Source organism: Dermacentor albipictus, chromosome 1 (genome assembly GCF_038994185.2).
Source record: "Dermacentor albipictus isolate Rhodes 1998 colony chromosome 1, USDA_Dalb.pri_finalv2, whole genome shotgun sequence".
NCBI lineage: Eukaryota > Metazoa > Arthropoda > Arachnida > Ixodida > Ixodidae > Dermacentor > Dermacentor albipictus.
Genome location: NC_091821.1, coordinates 387,933,685 through 387,956,942, shown reverse-complemented (window position 1 = coordinate 387,956,942; position 23,258 = coordinate 387,933,685). Strand labels below are relative to the sequence as shown.

The 23,258-nt window shown below is 49.7% G+C and overlaps 1 protein-coding gene across 6 annotated transcripts in view; it reads right to left on the bottom strand.

Moving 5' to 3' along the window:
* LOC135917010 (uncharacterized) overlaps positions 1–23,258 on the bottom strand; it is a 100,209-nt gene that overhangs the window by 15,897 nt on the left and 61,054 nt on the right. For 4 of the 6 annotated variants that reach the window (XM_065450469.2, XM_065450467.2, XM_070531993.1 and 1 more), the window contains 7 exons: positions 21,052–21,245; positions 11,255–11,396; positions 10,376–10,469; positions 8,804–8,926; positions 8,390–8,446; positions 4,197–4,331; positions 1,220–2,705 (listed from right to left, as the gene is read on the bottom strand). In XM_065450469.2, the coding sequence (XP_065306541.2) occupies positions 1,220–2,705; positions 4,197–4,331; positions 8,390–8,446; positions 8,804–8,926; positions 10,376–10,469; positions 11,255–11,396; positions 21,052–21,245 (2,231 nt within the window). Of the gene's footprint in view, positions 1–1,219; positions 2,706–4,196; positions 4,332–8,389; positions 8,447–8,803; positions 8,927–10,375; positions 10,470–11,254; positions 11,397–21,051; positions 21,246–23,258 lie in introns of those variants that run through there. The other 2 variants (XM_065450470.2, XM_065450471.2) reach the window with 2 other exon arrangements.

Here is a 23,258-nt window from a genome sequence, read left to right as displayed (position 1 = left end):
TACGAATATATTCAAATTTATCAACGTATACGTTTTAGCTGTGTAGCACAATTAGTGCCAACTTGAGGGTCTTACATATTTGCGAGCTATTTGATTTTGCTATTTCTTCGTTCGCCATTAGATTTAGCGGCCTGGTTTAGAGTGCCAGACCGGAAGTATTTCGGGACCTAAGTTTAAACATAAAAACGACCCATATTGATGAGGTAGGAGGAACCCCTTTCAGTTTTGCATACAGCTTGCCAAGAAATTCATGATCGGCTCAGACTGACATTTTAACTTGGAAGCTCGAGCTTTAGTCGCTCTTGTACCAAATCGCCAAAGACCAATCCTATTCGCCTATGTCGCAATTCCATTCTCGTTTTACCTTGGGAAAATAGACTACGTTTGTTGACTTATTTCAGGTCGTACAGTTGAGATTGGACACTCGTGCGTTTTATTTGGCGGTTGTGTTTCTTTATTTATCATGCGTTCAGACAAATATAGATGAAATTGACACACACATTGAGAGATGAGTAAAAAGCACTACGTACGAACAAGATCCCTTATCGACTATTTTGAGTGGGCACAAACAGCACTTATAAAGCTATTCGAAACATTTGCAGTGAATAAAATATATAGTACGCTTCTTCCGCGGACAGTCGTACAGTTAAACGACTAACGTGGGAGCCCGGTACTAATAAACTACACGGCTGGCTTATGTAAGCACACTAAGCAAGTGTTGAGGCAACTATTCGCAGTTTAAGCGTAATCTGTTCCAAGAGCCACAATAGGAATGTTCACTGCGTTTTCACGCGTCTGTTCTGGTATTGGAACAAAAAGGCTTGAGAGCTGTAATGCATAACTATAGGCATATTTTCGTCAGATTTCGAGTGGCCTGAGAACGTGACGATGGTTAAATATTCTCGCACCGCGTTTGTTAGCCAGCGTAAATGTCACGACAACGACCGCATCGTGCACTACGTTCTGCTAGATTTATCGCTCCGCTAGTGCTTCCACTCACCTCGCCAACTGCAAACGGACTGGTTCACCGTCGATGAAACAATTGTATGGAGGCCGAAAGTACCAGATATGCGCGTCTATATTCAGCCTAACTGTCCATGCCACCTCACATTATGCGTCACGAGGCGGTAGTAAACTGTGGCATTACCACTTTCTCCACATGAGTACACGGCAGCAGGCACTCCTACCTACTAAGACTGATAAAGAAATATACACTCACTGTCCTCTACGCTTTCGTCCGCAGTGTGGTAAACGTCGTCGCACGACTTCTGAGACGGAAGCCGCGGCAGCGATAGGGTCGCCGACGGAGACCCGTACGGCGTGGCCGAAGACCCAGACGCCGTCCTGCGGTGACCTCGTGCCGGAGCGCTCTCTTCCGCCGCTGGCTGCTGCTGCTGCTCCGCAAGCGTCCACACTTCCGTCTCCCTCGACGCCGCGGCGTCTGGACATTGCGGCGACGGTGGCCGCCGCTCGACGCCCGGTGACTCGAGCTCGACGCTCTCTTGCCTGCGCCACACGTCGTCCTCGGGCGCAGACTCGATCGAGAGCTGCACGCGAGGCGAAGAGACCGGAGGGGACGTCAGCACTTTCACCGGCGCGACCTTGCCGCACGCCTGTCTGGCGTTGCTCAGTGCGGAAAACTCGCAGTCCGGCAACGCTATCGGAGCTGCGCCTCCGCCGCCGCTGCTCTGCCTTCTCAGGTCCAGGAGACACTCGGTCGCGGGCCGGAAGGCAGACCTGCGGGACGTCAGTGGAGACAGGTTGACCGGACGAAAGACCATAGCCGCTTGAGAACCGCTGCCGCGTCGCTCGGGTCTCGGAGAAGGATGCCTCTGGGCGCACAGGACGGCCTGCGTCAGAAGCGGCGCCGACGACGACGAAGGCGTCGACGGCTGGCTCGCGGAGATCCTGTTAAGTATATTCTCTAGGCTTTTGTTCCTCTCCATGGACCCCTTGGAGCTGGAGCCGCCCAGAGAACGCAGGCTCCTCTTCGTGGCAGGCGGCGGAGGCTTAGTAGCCAAGGGCCTCGCAATGTTAGGAACTGGGGCAGCAGCTGAGCTCGTCAACGATGGCGGTGCGTTCGAAGTTCTGGCATTTGTGTCTGCAGGTGGCGGTGAACGAGAGCCGTCGGGTTTCGGCGGGGTCGGGCTCGGACTCTTGGAGCTCAGTACTTTGAAGAACTTTCGAGGTGACCGTTGCGGAGGCACTGGCGGTTCGGTTTTGGCGGTCTGAGCTGCCGCCTTCGTTCGTAGTGCCCCCAATACACAGGCTAATGTGGGTGCTTGACTCTCCGACTGTTGACCCCGCTTGATCGGGGGCTGCAGGTCAGCTTTGTCAACTGAAACGGCGGCCGTATTCGTTCCCAAACGATCTGCGAGCGGTGGCTTGCACTCTACGAAGTGTTCGTGGTCACGCAGGCCCTGCAGATTGTCTGGCGGGGAGTCAGGGGCGTGCGCGCTGCTCCGGGAGGACGACGTCTTGGAAGAGGACAGCGAGTGGAAACAGGGTGGATCGTGGCCGGCCGCGCTCGAGCTCGAGCTCTGGCCCACAGGTGAGGGTCTACGCTGGGTCAGGGCCTGTCTGAAGGCCACGAGACACTTGTTGAACTCGCGGAGCAGGAACGCGTCCTCGAACTGCGCCACCGGCCGAGAGGAATGGTCCTTGAAGTCCAGAAGGCACACGGAGCACTCGGAAGGGCTGAATACCTGCGGTGGGGACAGGCGCAACGAGAATTGGTTCAGCGAGCCAACACTGCTGGTAAACGAGAAACGACACATAGTGGCCTCAATCGAGTTAATCGAGTTAAACGCGAGTTAATGACATCTTAGTTGAAATCAAGAAAAAGAAATGGGCATGGGCAGGACATGTAATGAGGAGGGAAGATAACCGATGGTCGTTAAGGGTTACGGACTGGATTCCAAGGGAAGGGAAACGTAGAAGGGGCTGGCAGAAAGTTACGTGGGCGGATGAGATAGAGAAGTTTGCAGGGACAACATGACCACAATTAGTACATGACCGGGGTAGTTGGAGAAGTATGCGATAGGCCTTTGCCTTGCAGTAGGCGTAACCATGATGATGATGATGATGATAGGAGTAGAAGTATACGCGGGCTCTGAAACAGAGCTTGCCTTGATGACTTCAGCTGATTGGGGCATAACATTCGGGAAGTTATAGGATGCGCGAGTGGACAGGCACGTATGCGGGCTTGCGGTATAACAGAGAACACTTCGCGATCACTGATATCTTGATACTGGCAAGCTATGTGGTAATTCTTTTAAGCTCGCCAATGACGCATTAAAACACAGTGTGCGACCAATCACTATAAGCACTGTACAAAGAATGGTTGATTGTTAGCCGTGCTTGATGACAATGCTAATGCGGCAGTCAACGCAAGCACCGGACAAGCACTAGAATGCTAATGCCAGTGCCGCTCATTAGTATATTCATTGTGTGGCTTTTGTCTTCGCTTTAGGCGTATTTAGGCGAAAGCCTTAAGTGGCCCATACCCCTGATGGCCTTGAAAAAGACGCGTCGTCCGGTCCAATGGTACAAAAACTATCATCATCAGCAACGGCTCATACCGCCCCTAACAGGCAAAAAATGAAATACCTCATCCATCTCGCAATGTAGAGGCTACAAGCACTCATGAAAGTGAAGCGTACAGAGCTGACATTCATTGGAATCACGTATGCAACGCATAGAAATGCGGAGTCTTGCCGAGTGGAACGAAAAATAAACAGAAAATACGTGACCTTCTCAATGGCTCATACCTCCGTAAGGCTGAGGCTACAAGCGCTCAGCAAAATGAAGCGAACAGTGCATAAATTCATTGAAATCACTTACACAACACACAGAAAAGCATGCGTTTCGACTCCCTGCTGAGAGGTTGCAACGTAAAGTCTCGAAGAGAAACTTCGTTGGCGCGAGTCTGACCCCGCTATACGAGCGCGCGAAGCCGCAGCTCAGCGTCGAAAACGAGCCGAAGAAGCTGAACTGCGAAAGCAGCAACGCGACGATGCGAGACGGCGCATAAACAAGTGTGCAGCAGGCTTTCGCCTTCGCGTGTTATACAGTAGTGCAACATGCTACCGAATTTTTATGTCACCGTACACAGCAAAACTGTAGCCAACTTTCTTAGTTATTTCAGGCCGTTCTTCGCGGCCTCTGTATAGGAATCAGGTTCACACTCGGCGTACCGGTTCGCCGCTGACCCGTGGCCTCGGGTCGAGCGGCAACAGGCCGTCCACGGTGAGCGCTTCGTTGTCGCCCAGGAGCTCGACGAAGAGCAGCGCGGCCAGCACCTCGGGGCAGCTGAGGAACACCGAGCACTCCTGGAATCGGGATAGAGGAATGTTCGTTGCGAGGCAGTCATAGAGGAAAGCTATGCAAGTTCGAGTTTTGAAGTTGTGGACAAATTAAACGAAACGCATCCTATCTCTCGACAACAAAGTGCAGCATTCTTTCAAAAAAAATTACAACGATTTCATGCATTGTGTTATCCAAGATAACGTACAGTCTATTAAACTAGCACCACATTTTTGTAATCGCTTTGTATATTCAAAATTACGTTTTCCGCGGATGAGTTGCTTCACAAATATCGCGCCACTGAAGGCGAGACACTTACGTCTATTCGAAGGTTTAAAGGTTATGCTACATGTAGAAACATTCTGTTATGCTAATGCCCCATCCCCTTACGCGATGGCCTAGTAGCGATGTATAATGAAGCTTAAGCTAAGAATTAGGTGTGTAACGTGCCCAGCTACACATATCGTCTATAATGCTTATAAAACTAGCAGCTAGACCGCTGCCACACGCCTGAACTACGAGTGTGTGCACGTGTTTGTGTGTCAATTGCTGCTTGTTTCCCATGCATCTGATCTTGCGTTCGTGGCTACAACAAATTGTTTTTTAGAAAATCGTTTTCAGGAGCTCCCTTTTCCTGGAAATCAGCGCGCAGTCGCCTGCGCCCGAGCAGGCGAGTATGGCGCGCTATATATACACCACCAAGTTCAACGGTACAGTCGATAGAGCGTCGCGATTTGATTGATACAAGCGAGTTGTCCTGCATCATTAACGACAGTGCGAGCTCGTGCATCACCTTACACAAACTCGCATCGACTGTTCAGGCGGGGACGATTCGTCGCTTTCATCTGTTCGTTTCACGACATTTTATTACAACTCACGTCTCTCAAAATGAAATATATGCTATCTTCGGCTGGTCATTTCTGAGCACTCTGGAGCGCTCTCGCGAGCGGCGCAGTCTTCGGCTGGTTGAAAGAGGGTGCGCGCCCTGCGCTCGGCTGGTTCTTCTCGATTGCTCTCCTCTATCTTGGAGCGCTCTGAGGCGCTCCGAGCCCTGTCGTCGGAGCAGTCATCGAGATTGAAACTAAAGCCCCTGAAACTTCGTAAAGTAGTGCCACTCTCCTCCTCCGCCTTCACTTCTCCTCGTTTCCCCTCTCTTTCACGCTCCCTCCTCGACCATGGCACCGCCTACTTGCTCGAGCGCAGCAGACGACCTTTCGCAGAGTGAATGCACGCATAGCAAGGTAGTGCTCTTTAGGCGTTCACGTTGGCTTTCCAGCTCCGCGTAACTTCGTGTACAGCATAGAATCTTTAGTCGGATGCTTATACAAATTCGGTAACGGCAGCTTTTGTTTCATTTTTGATAACAATTTCTTTAAAAAGTATCTGACGGAGTGTTAACGCTGTGCGTTGACGACTGCGAATGTATAGCGTGCCCTACAGTTAGGTACGCAACATTTGTCAAGGGCGTGTCGCAAGATATTGTTGCGAATGGTTGTAAATAACACGTTTACCATCGAATGACAACCTCTTGGCTTCCAGCAAGCCCTCAGCCTAAAGAATCCGCGCCGCCCTTACCATGTGAATTCGCGGCGCGTATCAGCTATGACGTACAAAGGCTGACGGAGATCACTGCTCTGGAGGCTCCAAAGTGTATTACAAGCTACAGTGCCGCCAACGTGCGTGCTTGCCAATATAAGCGCGCGCAAAGCCTCAGAGGTGGGCGCCGGTGCTATTATGTTTCTCGTGTCTCAACGCCGACAGAAATACCGCGGCCGATCATCGAGTCGGGACTGTGCGTACACAAGAAAATAAAATGAGTTTTTAGCATTCGTGCGCGAAGCGGGAGCGCGATAACAATGCTTGACCCAATCTCAAACAAGACTACTGTGGCCTTCAGTAATTTTTTGAGGTTAATGACTTATCACGAATAACACTTCATCTTGCGTTGGTTCGTCCGTTTACTAAGTGACGTACTTGTCGCGAACCGAGTTGCACTGAGGTGCATGCATTGAGGACGGTTGAACTCCCTTCGAAGTAACATTTGCGAGATATGACTTTATTAGTGAAGTCATGATCGCGCAAAGAATCCCCCCGCCATGACGCGGCCGAAATTGCGGCAAGTGAAATGGTTTTATCCATAGGTTAAAATGATATGAAACGGCATTCGAGTTGCAAGTTAACAGTTTATTTTCACATAGATGCATTACAGATTTGCCTTTGCAGTCACAAGTCCATGTGCACCATTTATTGTCTCATTGCGTAAATAAACGCACCAGCCTAAGAGTCCTACAGCAAGCGCGTCTCAATAAGGCATAGTGACTGTAGAAACTAATAGTAGCATAGACGAGCAAGCGAACGACTATATGAGCGCGCGAACTAACGAGCGAGCAAACGACTAAACGAGCGTGCGAACGAACGAGCAAACAACTAAGCACGAACGACGACTAAATCAGCCAGGGAACGGGCGGGCGACCGCACGTTTTCTTTGCGAGTGCTGCACCGCCGCATCTTCAGCCTCGCACATTTTAAAGCTCACGCGAATTAGCACATACGTCTCAGTTACCTATGATGCGGTCGCTCGACGACGAACGCACCGCGTAACACTGTTTCGGGAGAGCACGCACGCTTTTCATCGGTGCCTCTGTATCGCAAATCCACCGGGCGACCGCCAACGAGGAACACGAACAAATGTGGCAAACAAAGCTAGTCTATCTAAAGAAGGCTAGTAAGTAACCACCAAAGGCAGAGAGTTGCTCTCCTGAGGCGCTTTCATGATCGAGACTGAAATTTTATCAAAAGGACTGCGCTGAATCTTACAAATTTCGTAATCACGTTATCGCGCGCAACCTCGCGTGCCCGCGAACTCAAGCCGGTTGGCGTTCAAAACGATCAAGCGCACCAAATATGACTAACACGACCACGTTGTGCGCATATAAGCAAAGCAGACGTTGCGTAAAAATCATGTTAAAGTGTGCGTACAAATGACAATATGCACAGTGAACTGTGCAATATCTACTACGTTATTGCCCGCAGCACAATACGCAAGCCTGGCACATACAATACTCTGAGAGAGTCACAACTTACATCACATAGTCGCGCGGAGGAAGTTGGTCGGAAGTTCTCCCTCCCGATTCGGTGAAGCCACGTCTTTCTTCTTAACCCGTTGCGCTTACCGGACGGTATCGCGAACATATTCTTGCCTTTGCTAAAACTATATTGGCATCCAAACGCGCAGCAGGTCATGGTAACAGAAAATGACGTGAAGCGACGTCGCAGTTGCCACAAAACATCCTTCAAGGCGTTCACAAGATCAAAACAACACAGAATAGGAACGGAAAGAATGCCGCCAACAAGCGCCGCTTCTCGAGCAAAGATGGCACTGAAGCGCGACTGTAAACAAACAAAGCCGGCGCAAGGGGCCACGTGATGCCATTAGGCCAATAGCGACGCGGTGTCGGCTTCGGCCAGAGCGCTGGAGGAGGAGGCGGCATTCTTCAAAGCGTGGCACTACTTTACGAAGTTTAAGGGGTTTTAATTGAAACGTCATCGCAGCGCCGCGTCGCTGCTGTTGGCGACGGCCCACCGTAACCTTGGCAACCTAGGCCACTGCATGCTGGCGTCTCGACGAACGTTCGTCCCACCAGCACGTCTGCCGGTTTTCCCGGCAGCGCCGGGAGCTTTGGATAGGCGAAAGATCGGACGTTGGCAGTAGTCACGTGGTTTCGCATCAGCAATTTCCTCCTCCGAGAGCGAGTCGCACGTTCGGCTTGCGCGCTTGTCCTCTGCCTCTGAGCTCGGGAAACGACCGATCTACCCAACTCTGCTTCGGGGCATACAGGCGACCAGTCGAAGATACCAATAGTATGCATGCTCGAAATGCATAGGCGCCCACGAATGCGAAGGCGCACAAAGTACTCGTTTGTAGCACCGAACACGTATTATAATCGAACGCACTTATATAGAACTCAGTCGAAGCAATCGATTTTTCTCTTACTGCAGAATAATAGTAATGAAAAAATCGACGATTCACATGTTCGGAGAAATCTTACTAACTTGTCGGCGCAAGGTTTCGAAAGATACGTACCATCGTGCAATTGCTTCCGAGAAAATCACTTCCGGCGTTGGCGCTAGATGGATAGCACTGCAAGAAACGAAAATGTTGAAGGGGCCGGCGAAAGTGGCGTGAGATCAGTGCAACCTCGGGTCATTACGCACTTCTGCCAGCTCGCTACAGGCATATCTACAATAGTTGGTGGACGTGCCGAAAAGGTCGCGTCAGAATCGTAGGACAGTCTGGCAGTTAACAGCGCCGATGCATACCACAAATAGCAACGTATATATAGAGCAAATGCTTTTGCAAGCTTGCGCTGAGACCTAAGGACGTTTTAAATATGTTCTCAACTACATGCGTTTTATGTACAGAGTTTTCTTGCGCGGTCTCCATGCATGCATGCATGCATCCGCGATCGCCACAGGCATTTTACTGCGTTTGTCGTACCTTGAGCAGGATCGGTTCGGCGTCCTCGATCAGTCCTCTGGTGCGGACCATGAGCGGGCATAGGGGACAGTCGCTGCACATCCACTCGGGCAGCGACATCTGGTTCTTGGGGGCAGTCACCTGCTGGCCGCCGGCGAGAGCGGAAGTCTCGTGAGCACGCGCGAATCTGTGGATTGTCTCTACAAACGTTTACTTCCTATATATTCGTTCACAGCCAACACTCTTGAGTGACGCAGCTCAGGCAACTCCTAGTTCAATCACTGATTCTCTTTGTCGTGTCTACAGCATGTAGATGACTTTTGCGCCTAACCCTTCCAGATACAAATTATGTGATCCCGCAACGCACATAGACGCGTTCCGTGGCAGTTAGGGAATTTTGGATAACTACGTACTGTATACCTGCAGCCTTTGGGCAAGGAAGATAGAGGGGCGCGAAGGGCCTTGTCAGCTACGCCCGTCCTTTATAATTCCTATCCTACACTGGGGAAGGGTGTACGATGAAAAGACGAGAGAAGGAGAAGCGAAATGACGCGTGTCGTCGAGAGAGAGAGAGAGAGAGAGAGAGGAAGATTTGATAAAAGGAAAGGAGGAGAGGTTGGCCTGGAGAGCGTATCGCTAGCCTGCTACTCGTCGCAGGGATAAGGGGATTTGGGAGAAGGCAGGAAAAGAGACGTATGGGGGGGAGGGAGGGGCAGGTGACTATAGTGCAATGGTGCTATGTGCAATGGCAGGTGATGCTATAGCGCAATGAGCTATATACACGTTGTCCAATACGCGGTATGTGCATTATACACACACAGAACGTTCTCGCGCAAACGCATTTCGCACATTATCATCCACACTACATATGTTCTACAGAGGAGCGTCTAAGCCAGTTTCACATAAAACGTCCTGTCGAATTCTATTGTTGCGTAGAATGCCGCGCTTGTAGAGCTCCTGGTGCTATAAAGGCGGACGAGAATGGAAGTTCGGGTCCTAATGTCCAGAGCTGTTTAGCAGAGCGGATGCAATGGGACGCCGCGGGTAGGCGTTCCGTAGAAAGCTGAGGTCGAGCGTGCGCAGAGGCTTCGTTCTGTAGCCCGTATAAATAATCTGTACGTGATATTTTCTCTAACGTCGCCTTTAATGAAATCTTACGCCAGTGCTGCGAGAATCACTGCAGCGGAAAGCTCCCAATTTTGTGCAACTTGAGTTTAAGGAGCATCGAAACCTCAGTGCACTGGCCTTGCTCGGCAACTTCTTTCTTTAAGCCTTTAGCGCATCGAAAAGTGGCTTCCGTGACCGGGAACCGCGATAGTGGGACTTCGTGCTCTACACCAGAGTACGATATATAGCCATCAGATACCATTTGTTGTCATAGTGCTTCCTCGACGTAAGCGCTCGGCGTCCTGCCGCGGTTATTTGGAGCCACGGGCTTTACTTGCAAAGCTTTATACTTTCTTGCGCGGTAACGTATGCGTCTGTCGAAGAACTCGTGCGATATAGAATCTACGGATCTATTTAACAGGCACGCTGGTACGCGTATCCGCCTCTAGCTGGTCCCGCTGCGTATCTCGGGCGATCATTTCGAACCTGCCTGCAGAAGTACACGGTGCCCTCCGGTTCATCCTGGAAGGTGCAGTCGAAGTAGGCGAACAGGCTCCGCAGCTTCTCACAGTGGCACGGTCTGCGAAAGGAAGAGCGAGAGAGAAAAAAAAATATGTAATCGTCGGCAAAGGCACATGAAAGTGTCACTTCATTGGTAGGCAGTGTCGCACACCCGTGTTCTTCGCGGCATGAAGAAATTGAGAAAAACTGCCATGGCGCTATCGCCTAGACAGATATAGACATGTAGGTAGATAAACAGGCCGATATATATATATATATATATATACACATATATACATATATATATACATATATATATACATATATATATACATATATATATACATATATACACATATATATACATATACATATACATACATATACATATATATACACATATTAATGAAAATTAGAGTGGATGAAAAAACAACTTGCCGCAGGTGGGAACCGAACCCACAACCTTCGCATCCACTCCTCCACTCTAATTTCCATTAATTTATCGTTTCTTTATTTCATTTATTAAGCACAAGTAATTTCCCCTATGTTGTCCTTGGCGTCAGTGTTTGTTGGCTTCTTATGATATGATTATATACTTTAGATTAGATAAGATGCATTATATACATTTGATTAGACAAGATATCAACATAGATACATTAGATTACATAGATAAGATACATTGGACACGCACGCACGCACGTACACACGCGCACACGCACAGAGAGAAAACGAAAAGTAAGGAAGTTAAATCAGAGTGGTAGCCTGGTTTAGTGCCCTCCGCGGTCGAGTGCAAACACGGACACAGAAAGAAGGGCGTCAAACCGCCGGATGGCGTCTATACGGCAAAGCGCGCGCCACACTCACGTTCCGAGGAAGGGAAACAGCTCGGAGCAGTTGAAGTCGAGCAGCGTCGGGTGGGTCCGCGAAGTGCGCTTGGGGAACGTGGAGAAGAACGAGTTGGCCAGCAGCGAGGCGACGAACGGACGGCTCAGCGCGAACATGCCCTCTGCGAGAGGAGAGGGAGAAGCAGCGCCACAGTCGGCGCACGTTGAACGGAAGTTGTAGCGAGGCGATTGGCAACGGGGAGCGACCGCGGACATTTTTTGTGCAGAGGTGAGCTCCGAAAAATTCGGAGGCGCGCACACAAGAGGAGAGGGTTTACCCTGCACGACTTCGGGTTCACGACACCCAGCGTTCTCACGGCGCATCGCAGCCCAGGTTAAAGAGGCCTTGGGCAGCACTTTGTGTGCTGCAGTGCGGACCGCTTCGTTGTCTTTTATAGAGAAGTCGTGTAAGAGATGCGCACATTTCGCTTCATTGACAGCGCTGTGCGATGAACTCGTCGACGATGACGATTGGCACGCGAGCTGCCGTTCTCTGGCCCACGCTTTAATTTCTGCCATATCGTGCGATATGTGGTGGCGGTTTAAATAACAAGTACTGCTTAACGTTTTTCATAATCTTACTTTATTAATGAATTTTATGTGACCGCACCCTTTCCCCACAACCAACTGACCTATAACCGCTGTCGTTGTGTTCAGTTCCCCGTGGTGGGTGAGCGAAGTCATCCGAAGAAAAAGCAGGCAAACAGAAACTAAATTGTGTGTTATTCACTGTCGGAGTTAAAATTAAATTATGGGGTTTTACGTGCCAAAACCACTTTCTGATTATGAGGCACGCCGTAGTGGGGGACTCCGGAAATTCCGCCCCCTGGGGATCTTTAACGTGCACCTAAATCTAAGTACACGGGTGTTTTTGCATTTCGCCCCCATCGATATGCGGCCGCCGTGGCCGGGATTCGATCCCGCGACCTTGTGCTCAGCAGCCGAACACCATAGCCACTGAGCAACCACGGTGGGCCGGAGTAAATGAGTTCAGATCCGAAGGTTATGTTTCAACCATTCTGGGTTCCTTGGCATGCAGCGAAACCTAAGCACTCAACCGTTTTCGTGTTTCGTCGGCATCGGAAAGAGGGCGGAATTCGACCTCCAGCTCAGCCATAATATACGCTTCGATTTTACTTTCCTTTTGGCGCTATTTGCTGCTTGCGCTTACGTCACCGTTAAAGTCACCATACAGCTGCCGCGCCATCTGAATACAGAGCGCGCAAAGTGTACAAGAGGGACTGATACAGTGAATTGTGTATTTTTGTTGGCTTCAAGAGAAATCCATATCCGACCCCGCCCCAAGATACTCATTCTTCATTTGCGCGAATAATAATAATAATAATAATAATAATAATAATAATAATAATAATAATAATAATAATAATAATAATAATAATAATAACGGGGGTGAGCTAAACGCTGAGATACCCATGTGTTACTGTTCAGCGTTATAGCTCCGTTTCATTTTTCTTACTGGTAACCACGTTTGCCTCTGCTGCTCCGTTCTTTCTCCACGCAAAGCACTCACAGACGCATCTGGAAGTCCAGAAGAACGCAAGCGCAAACAAACAAACAAGTTTCCTGCCTATAATGCGCAGAAGTTGAGGGACTAAACCTTGTCGGAAGACAAAAAAAAAGAAAAGCTGCGAGCGTGTGTTTTTGTGACGCTGTTACTTCGCTATAGAGAGTTAGAGCAGCGATTCTGAGCAATCTGCTCCGTACATTTGCCTGAGAGAGAGAGTGAACGGGGCGAAAAAAGAACGGAAGGCCAGGGAGCGCTCGTTACGAGGCCAGCGAGCACGCACATCGGTGTTCATATATACCGCCGAACGCAAACAAACGGGAGCTCCTTGAACGGCGCCTAAATGGCCGGCCCCGCTGGCGGCGGCCCAAGCAACACACGAGGCCCACCGGACAACGGACGTTACACACGTGTCTTTGGATATGGCGTCACCGAACTGCTGACGGGGCAGGGACCTTCGTGTTTTGACGCTGTCCATCGATCACTGAACCCGTGGACGCATTCGCTCGCACGTCACAACGACCAGTTTGGCTAACCTCGTTCTGAAACAAAAAATAAAGGACGCGGGCGCTTGCCCACCGCAGTATAGGCACGACTAGAAAAGTAAATGTTCGAGACGAAAGTCGCAACAAACATACAATGTGTGTTTTCGCTTTTATTTTCAGCTTTGTTCTTTTGAGGATTCTGCGGGACAAAAAATGAAGGACGCGGGCGTTTGCCCACCGCAGTATAGACACGACTAGAAGAGTAAATATTCGAGACGAAAGTCGCAACAAACATACAATGTGTGTTTTCGTATTTCTTTTTCTGTTTTTTTTTGTTTTTAGAATTCTTCGGGCAACAATCTGATGGCAAATTATTTACTTTTTACTTCAATATGACATTACTGCAAGAGGTGATCACCTTTACTACAAGTCGGCTATGATTAGTTAGGGGGAAAAATGATGCTGCCACAAGAAAAAAACCAAACTGACGTTGCCGATTTTTCAAAGACGTGAAACAAGTTGAAATGCTAGCGTTATTTACGAACGACAATACAAATACAGGCACATGACGTTAAAGGATGGTTTGTCCCGGGCCCAATCGCAAGGTCAGGGATAAACCACTTTTTACCAAAGACACATAATGTAGCCTCAGCATCTATTCAAGTCAGCTCAAGGAAGAAAAATCAGCACTCGATAAAGATGTTCGAGTTCCTTCCCTAACTCTCTGTGCGGAGTTCACAGAAACCTAGAAACGCTACCGTTAATCCCCCAGAGCAGTTCGTTTAGCTGATGTTTCATTGCACGGCTCAATAAACACTTCTGTATTAATATTGCCGTTCTCAAAGCACTTCGTTGTGACTTGTATCAGAAATAGCTTGTAGAAGATGTATTTCCCTGTGTGTAACCACCTTAGCAACAAAGTAAAGGTGCTCGACGTACACGATAAAGAAAACTAACCGCTAACCTTATATGCGATGAATCAGAATCTACGTCACGCTCGTCATCGACATGCATCGGGAAGTATAAGTGCGTATCCATTCTATAAAAAAAAAAAGACTGTTCGCTGAACTGCCATGAAAGCGTGACATTTGAATTAGACGACTGCCTTGTCGTCGCCTTCGTAAATTATGCAAAATCAACAAAGGCAGATTTTACGCGCATCGAAAGCAAGTCTGTCTGCTCCAGTCCTTCTAGCTATGCCAACATATCCAGGTAGCTATTGCAGTTTGGTCTCTTGCGCTAGGTTTATTACAAAAAAGTGGTTCCTGCTATGCACAGGGCGTTATACTTATACACCTAACAGGCGTAATTCTGTTATGGTCTCCTTGAGCTATTTCTCCTGCCTGCACCTTTTCCGCGTGTCACAGCGAACTGCTCTTTAAGCAAGAGAGAGAGAGAGAGAGAATGAAGAGGAAAGGCAGGGAGGTTAACCAGATATGAGTCTCCGGTTTGCTACCCTACACTGGGGATGGGGGATAGGGGTTAGAAAGATGACAGAGAGAAAAAAAAAAAACGAACGCGCACACATGGAGACATACACACAAAAGGCGTTCCAGTTAAAGTCGTTCACAAAGGCCGGTAGATCGCAAGAAGCGCAAAAGCGCTTGCACGGCCTTCTTCTGTGACGGTAGGTCCTTTCGATGTTGCAGAATTCTTTTTTCAGATAGCGGTTGGTCGTCCAATTGGTCTAGTTCCTGGCTGAGGCATGCCCTCTGTGGACTGTACTCCGGGCAGGTGCACAAAATATGGCCAATTGATTCTTCATGGCCGCAGTGGTCACAGGTTGGGGTGTCGGTCATCCCTATGCGGAAGGCATAGGCTTTAGTAAAGGCAACGCCCAACCAAAGTCGATATAAAAGCGTGGCGTCTCTACGGCGAAGCTGTGATGGCGCTCGAAGACTTAATGTTGGATCAAGTGAGTGCAGTCGCGGATTTCTTAAATGTGGCTCATTCCATTGCGACGCGGTGCACTGCCGAGCAAGTAGGTGGAGCTTCCGTGCAGCGTCAGTTCTAGAAAGAGGAATGGGGACGTGGCGCTCCTCAGTATGGGCTGAGCGGGCAGCGTGATCCGCCCGTTCATTGCCGACAATCCCGCAGTGACTTGGAAGCCACTGAAAGGTTATGTCGTGGCCTGCATCACTGATATGGTGTAATGTCTCTGTAATATGGAATATTAGTTGTTCATGTGGTCCGCGTCGTAGAGGTGACAGTAGAGACTGCAGTGCCGCCTTCGAGTCACAGAATATAGTCCATTTGTGTGGCGGTTCATCACCAATGTGATGAAGAGCAGTAAATAGCGCTGCGAGCTCTGCTGCTGTCGATGTTGTCGCGTGGGTCGTCTTAAATTTGATTGTTGTAGCTTGCGCTGGTATGACGATTGCCGCCGCGGAGCTGCTTGGAAGGACAGATCCATCAGTGTAAATATGAGTAGAGTCACGGTAGTTCTCGTACAAATATAGTAGCGTGAGCTGTCTAAGGGCTGGTGATGACAGATCAGCTTTTTTCGAGATACCAGGTATTGCGAGGTTGATTTTCGGCTGAGCGAGGCACCATGGAGGGATCGAAGGTCTCGCAGCCGGAGTGAAACAAGCTGGCAATGATTCATCATATGCAGTTATCGTTTGGCTGAAAGATGTGTGTGGCCTGTCCGCTGGTAGAGAGGCTAAATGGTGACGAGGAGTCCTGGCTAGATGCCTTATATGGGTCCTGAGTACTTCAATGTCAATGTGGGTCTTGACAAGGTGGTCTCTGGCGATTGCTATCGTAGCCACTGTTGAAGCACTCTGAGGCAGGCCTAGACAGATCCGGAGCACTTGACCCTGAAGACTTTGTATAGTGCGTAGATTCGTTTTGCCTGTGTTGATTATTGCTGGCAAGCTGTATCGCAGAAATCCCAGAAAAAGCACCCTGTACAGTTGTAACATGGCACTAGGCGACATTCCCCAGGTCTTGCCAGCGAAAAATTTGAACAGGTGGCATATGCCTGTCAACCGTTTTTTCACGTAAGATATGTGTGGGCTCCATGACAAGTCCCTGTCGATTATGACACCTAGGAACTTGTACGATCGGACCCGTCGTATTACTTGGCCATTTATCGTAACACTGTAGTTTGCCATGGGTTTGCGCGTAAATTGCACTAGTGCGCATTTCTCGGAGGAAATTTCCAGGCCTCGATTACGGAGGTAGACAGCAGTTTGTGTCGCGGCTTTCTGAATTCTCGCTCGCAGCTGTAGGCGTGTTACTGCAGATGTCCATATGCAGATGTCATCCGCGTACATTGATAGCCTGACTGTGGTTGGCACGTGCTCAAGGAGAGCAATTAGTGTTAGATTAAATAACACGGGGCTAAGTACACCGCCCTGGGGGACGCCGCGGTAGCTATAATGTAGAGAAGTATGGCCTTCCTCGGTGCTTACAAAGAAGGATCGCATGGATAGATAACTCCGTATCCATTGAAACATGCGACCACCCACTCCTACCTCTGCGAGAGCAGAGAGGATGGCTTCATGCGTAACGTTGTCATACGCCCCTTTAACGTCGAGGAATAAGGATGCGCAGAGACGCTTACGGCGTTTCTCATGTTGAATGTAGGTGACCAGGTCGACGACGTTATCGATCGATGATCGACCACGTCGGAAGCCCGCCATGGCATCTGGGTAGGTGTTGTGGTACTCCAAGTACCACTCCAGGCGTCCTAGGATCATCCTCTCCATTACTTTGCCCACACAGCTCGCCAAAGCGATCGGGCGATATGAGGAGAGCTCCAACGGCGACTTGCCAGGCTTCAGCAGTGGAACAAGGCGACTTGTCTTCCAGGTTGTTGGTAGCGTGCCATTTCTCCAAGATTCATTGTACACCTCAAGAAGAACCCCTCTCGCTCGCTCCCCCAGGTGACACAAAGCTCGGTAGGAAATTCCGTCAGGTCCTGGCGCTGATGTGCGGCTACACAAAGCTAATGCTGCCTTAAGTTCGTGGATCGAGAATGGTAGATCCAACCGGTGATCACGTGGTGGCGGACAGCTGCTCGAAGGCGATGGAATGTTGGTAGCTGTGAGTTGGCCGGATAATCTGGCGCAGAAATCCTCTGCCACGTCAATCTCCGATCTCTTTTGAGAGAGGGCAAGTGCCTTGAATGGGAATCGCTGTACGGGAAGTGTCCGCAGTCCGCGCACCGTTCTCCATAGTTGCGATAAAGGCTTGCGTGGATCTAGCGACTCACAGAAGGCAGCCCAACGTTGCGATTCGAGCTTGTCTAACCGGCGCTGTATCTTCTTTTGCGTGCGCCTGGCGGTCCGTAGATCGTCCATTGTTTTCGTACGTCGGTATCTTCGTTCGGCACGTCGTCGGATTGCTCGAAGTCGTTCTAGTTCCACATCATAATCATTAAGTTTCGAGGAGCATGTTAGAGTACGCATAGTGTCTTGCACCACGCTCTTGATTGCCTCTTCCAGGTCGAAAGATGGATTGGCGTCGCAGTGTTCTTCTATAATAGATTGAAATTTAGGCCAGTCCACTCTTTGGATCGTATCCCGTATTTTGGAAGCAGTCAATCCTCTGATCTTGATGTACGTGGGGATATGGTCGCTTCCGTGCGTCTCTATGTCCGCAAACCACCCTGCACGCCTGACTAGGCTTCGTGAGACGAAAGCCAAGTCAAGACAGCTGCTGTACGTGGAGCCACGTAAGAACGTAGGACTTCCATCATTCAGCAGCCAAAGTTCATTACTGGAGGCGAAAGATACCAGAGATCTGCCTCTTCCGTTGATGATCGGACTTCCCCAGAGTGTATGATGGGCGTTGAAATCTCCAGTGATGACCCAGGGATTGGAAGTTGAGGAAAGGATGTCTCGTAGTCTTCTGTAATCAAATCGACTTGACGGAGATAGGTAGGCGCCCACAAAAGTGAAGGCCAGATTCTTTTTCCTTACGTTGAGGCATATATATTGATTACTGTCATTAGGTGGTACAGGCTGATGAGTGTAGGTGAGGTCACGGCGAATGAACACCAAAACCTTACTGTTTTCATAAACAGCTGACGACATAAATGATTCATATCCAGAAAGCCTGATTTTGTTCGATAAGTTCGGCTCGCAAATGACGATAATGGGAAACATATTGGCGAACACGAAGCGACGGAAATCCGAAAGGCGCGCTCTGAGTCCGCGGGCATTCCACTGAAAAATAGCTGCTTGTCGGACGTCTTCCCTAAAAGACCGTGGCTGTGCAGCCATGATCTACTCAAGGGTTGCAAGCACCGGACTCAGAGCGTCCAGTACTTGAAGCGCACTTCTGGCAGATGGTGTGTGCATGTTGCTTAGCAGCACGCGAATGGCATTCATTAAAGGCCTAATAAGTGCTATCACTTGCTCATCTGTTTTCCGCGACTCCTCGGATACAGCACCTTGCTGTACTGGGGGCGGCTTCTTCTGCGGCTCTTCTGGCGGTCGTGTACGTGGAAGTGGCGGCCATTCCTTTGTGGAGAGAGATCTGGCAGTTTGCTCCCTTCCAACATTGGTGATCGGAGTGCTGGAAACGTCCGCTGATGATGATGCTTGACGAGGGGACTTTTCCTGAAAGCTTGATGTTTTTCGCCGTGAAGACCGTTGTCGGTGACGTCGTCTTCGCCGTACTTTCACAGCGGCCTCTTTGTGGGTAGAGTTGTCTCTCACCATTTGCTTAAGAATGGTGAACTCTTTCTTGATCTGGGGACAGTCTTTGGAAGAGGCGCAGTGATCACCTTGACAGTTCGGACACTTGAACGTGGTTGCGTTGCAGTTGTCTTCTGAGTGGGGTTCGGCACATCGAGGGCACACGGCCGAATTTCTGCAAACACCCTTCACATGTCCAATCTTCTGACAATTGAAGCATTGCATTGGTCTTGGAATAAATGGTCGAACCTGGTGGCGAAAGTGGCCGACCTTCACGTAGGGTGGAAGGCAGTCGCCTTTGAAGGTTATCTTCACACAACGTGTGTTGCCGAGGCGACCAACATGCACAATCACGTTGTGTTCGCTTGCTGGTTTTATGAGAATTGGGAGGTCCGCATTAGATATTTCATTGTCAATGTCATAGATGACTCCAGTTATTGTGGCACCATTCGTTGGCACGATGGATCGGACCTTGATGTTTCCCAGCTGCGCAACATGTTGTAGTATGGTCAGTGCACTCGGGTTCATCACATCGATTGCCAGGATGTTTCGTCTAGTATTTATCCTAACATCCTTGATCTCATTTGGCACGGTGTTCTCTAGATACACGGAGAGTGCTTGCCTGTTGAGGACGCGCAGGTTGTCGGTAGCGTTCTGTGGCACAAACAGGATGGAGTGAGGCCATCGCTGAGGAGCTGTTTTCACAGTGTTCGAGCTGGACGCCGAAGATGAGTTGATAATTCTTCGTTTGGCCTTGCGGTACTGGACAAGTCGAAAGCTGTCCTCCGAGGACTCGTCACCTGAAGCGCAGTACAGCTCCGTGTCCTCGCTACCACTCGACGTACTTCCTCGCTTTCTCGAACCGATGTCCGCGGGTGAACGGGAACCGGGAGGATCCTCGGGGTGTTGTACATCCATCACCGCGATGGAGGGGGCGGTAGACCCCACAGGTGCAGTAAGAAGTCCAGAAAAACACAGAGACGGGCGAGATGTGTTCCGCAAGAGAAGCACTTCGTCTTCCTCTTCGCTCTTTAAGCAAAAAAAAAAGTATTTTTTGCTCTTTAAGCAAAAAATACTTTTAGCTCCCGTTGTGAGCGATCTTCAAGCAACCTTGAGCCAAAAGCCAGAGCCGTTATACGGGCACTTAGACGAGGACATCCGTGCAAGTTGCGAGTACAAAACGAGATCATCCAGGAACCAATCAAGACCGCATTACGTACGCTAGTTACTTCCCAAGCAAGTTACAAAAGAGATTGCTTCGGAGTTCTTCCTAATGTTTGTTGACAATACCACTCAAGCTGTAACTTCTAGTACGCTGAAGCTTTATTTGTCATTTCCGAAAGCGACGTTCAAAAGCAAGATACAGGGCATTATGCACTTGACTGTCATCTTTTGGCGCTGAGTGCTGTTTTCAACGCCAGCGGTCCGCGAGTTCCGCGGCGCGTCCGGCGCGCCGCGAATGGCCGTTTAGCCGAGACGATACTTGCAATGAGGTCTGTCTACGACACTAAACTATTGCGTCCATATGAACCAGTGCCCAGTATGGCGTGGTGCGGTGTGGTGTGGTGGGGTGCGCGGTTGCGAACACGTACTACACCCATTTTAAGATTGTGGCTAGTATCACCTCCAACCAATCTGCTTCGCCAGTAGCCATTTCACGCTCGCATCTGCTCTCGATTACGGGAGAGCCAGCACTTATTTTGCTGCAAGGAATTCATGAGCTCTTTTTTGTTAATTCAACAATATAACCTTGTGGGAAAGCGTGCGACGTACATACTCTCTTCATTGCTAAATCATAAGAGCTAAACCAAACTAAATCTGTCAAGGACGCTGGCTATGCTCTTAAGGCTGAGTGAACGGCACGTTTCCACAAGCGAATCGGTTGCCTCGCAACTGCAAAATTTAGTTTGTTGTAGCCCCGTTTTCGCAGGTTGGAAGTTCTCGCACCCCCGCATGGCCCTGCCCCAACCAGAAAAAAAAAAAAAAAAAACAGACCCCGAAACTGTGCTGTGGTCTAGGCAACTGAAGATGCTATGCTGCATATGCGTGCGTACAGTCAATTAGATGCGCAATTCGCTCGCAGAGTGCTCTGTGCGGAGTCTTTCTCCCTCTCTGTTACCTTGCTGCTGGAGGCAGTAGAGGAAGCCGCCGGTCGGCCGCAGCTCGCGCAGCCGCATCGCGTAGGTGATGAGCGCGGGCAGCGTGGACTCGAAGAACCTGCGGCTCTCGTCGGCCGAGAGGGACTTGAGGAAGCGCTTGAGAAGGTCCAGGCGGATCTCCTCCCGCGGGGGTTCCTCCGGGTCCAGGCCCACGCTGCGAAGGGTGGAGGCCATTATAGTGGCAGAAAGTGCCCCATATATGCTATAGTCGCCGTTCATCGCGCCCGCTTTGTCGTCCCCCTCAATTAAGGACGCTGCTGCACTGGGAAACAAATAATAATATTTGGGGTTTTACGTGCCAAAACCACTTTCTGATTATGAGGCACGCCGTAGTGGAGGACTCCCCGGAAATTTTGACCACCTGGGGTTCTTTAACGTGCACCTAAATCTAAGCACACGGGTGTTTTCGCATTTCGCCCCCATCGAAATGCGGCCGCCGTGGCCGGGATTCGATCCCGCGACCTCGTGCTCAGCAGCCCAACACCATAGCCACTAAGCAACCACGGCGGGTACACTGGGAAACAAGGTGCTGACGACTGCGCTGTCACAGTCAAGCAACAACGAATGTTTGAACGCGTGGCGTAAACAGCGCCCGATCGGTGAGCGTGTCTTACTTCCAGCGATTTTTATTAAAAAAAAGGAAGGGAACGGGAAAGAAAGAAAAGGTAAGTGCCCTTCAACTCTGAAGAAGGATAATCAGCGAAGCTGTACTGCGTCATAACTTTATTGATTGAATAAAGACACATAACTTCGTTGTTCTTCTCGTCTTTTATTTCTCTTACTTCGTCATCATGGTGGCTATTGCTTTGTGGTCACTGTGATATACTGAAGTGGGTTGCACTTGCACACTATAGCTACGTTGTTGCCGTATGTCAGATCGACGCACGACCGGAGACGCGTGGTCGGCACACGCACTTCAGCGTAACATCTCACTCCAAACCGTTCCAACATGAACGAGATCGACCACTTTCCATCGGATCTAGTTAGGTCTACGTTGAAATTTCCTATAATGACGATGGATGTAGCGTCACTGAGAATCACCTAACCAAACATGTCCGTCAGGAACGTTGCGATGTCGCTCTTGGACGTAGCTGGAGGGATGTAGACGGTCGATACCACGGTGCCATCGTCCGTGCTGACGGCACAAACTTCGGCACAATCGGAGATAGTGGCTTCGTTCCTGACGGGCAGTGTGTACGGTGTGACGTCCACGTAGTCATTCCTCGCGTAAATCGCGACGCCACCGGCTCAGTATCCCACGTTCTGCTGCTCCTTGAGGTCACGTTGTTCTTCGAAGCGAACGATATGAGTCCTGCCCATAGCGCAACCAGAACGCAACTACTGATAACGTCGCTAGGCGATGTTGACGTCACAGTAAAGAGGCGCACACATAACGTCGGACTATAAATGCGCCTTTAGCGTTTATAGTCCAACATTATCGGCGCGCGGGCGAGCGTCGCTCGACGCCAGGCAAGCTGCAGACGAATAGATATAGTATGAGAATTCTCGTTCTGCATGCTCGATAGACGTACGAAATTTTTTCCAGAACCCTAGCCATATACGGCTTCGCAGTAAAACAAGGAGGAGGAGGAGGATTGGGTCGGGTAGCATTTCAACTGTGCACAAAGCGTTAAGGGCCCCATGCCGCAGCAAATCCACCGTCGGCGTCACGCAACAGCGTCGATTGACTTTTCGCGAAAAATCATTCCGAACCATGCATACCCAACCACTCTTGTACCACCAAAGTTGCTCATACCTTGTCTTCCACTCTCTATATAGTTATTCCTTGAAGTTTTGAGAATGACAGCCCACAAACAAATGTCATGAAGAAAAAAAACACCGACGACGCACACCTTTTGTGTTAGATCTTCTGAGGTTTTAATATTAAAAGTGCGAAAAAATAACAGCAGGTCGGCCTACGCAAGAGGGCGCGCTTCTACCAGGAAGCTCGCCTTCGTGCATAGCGTTCACCGCCAGCGTTTCGCGGTAAACATGACGGTTACACAAGCTGCAGCTGCCGGGAAGCGTTAAAAGCAGTCAGGGATCTTTGAATGTTATGAAAGCGAAACTTAGGCATCCTACAAGTATTTTTTTAACAGCGGAGCTGTTTAAGCTTTTAGTTCCGCCGTGGAGCGTTACCAGAAAACTCAGCTCAGCTGTGCGCCGC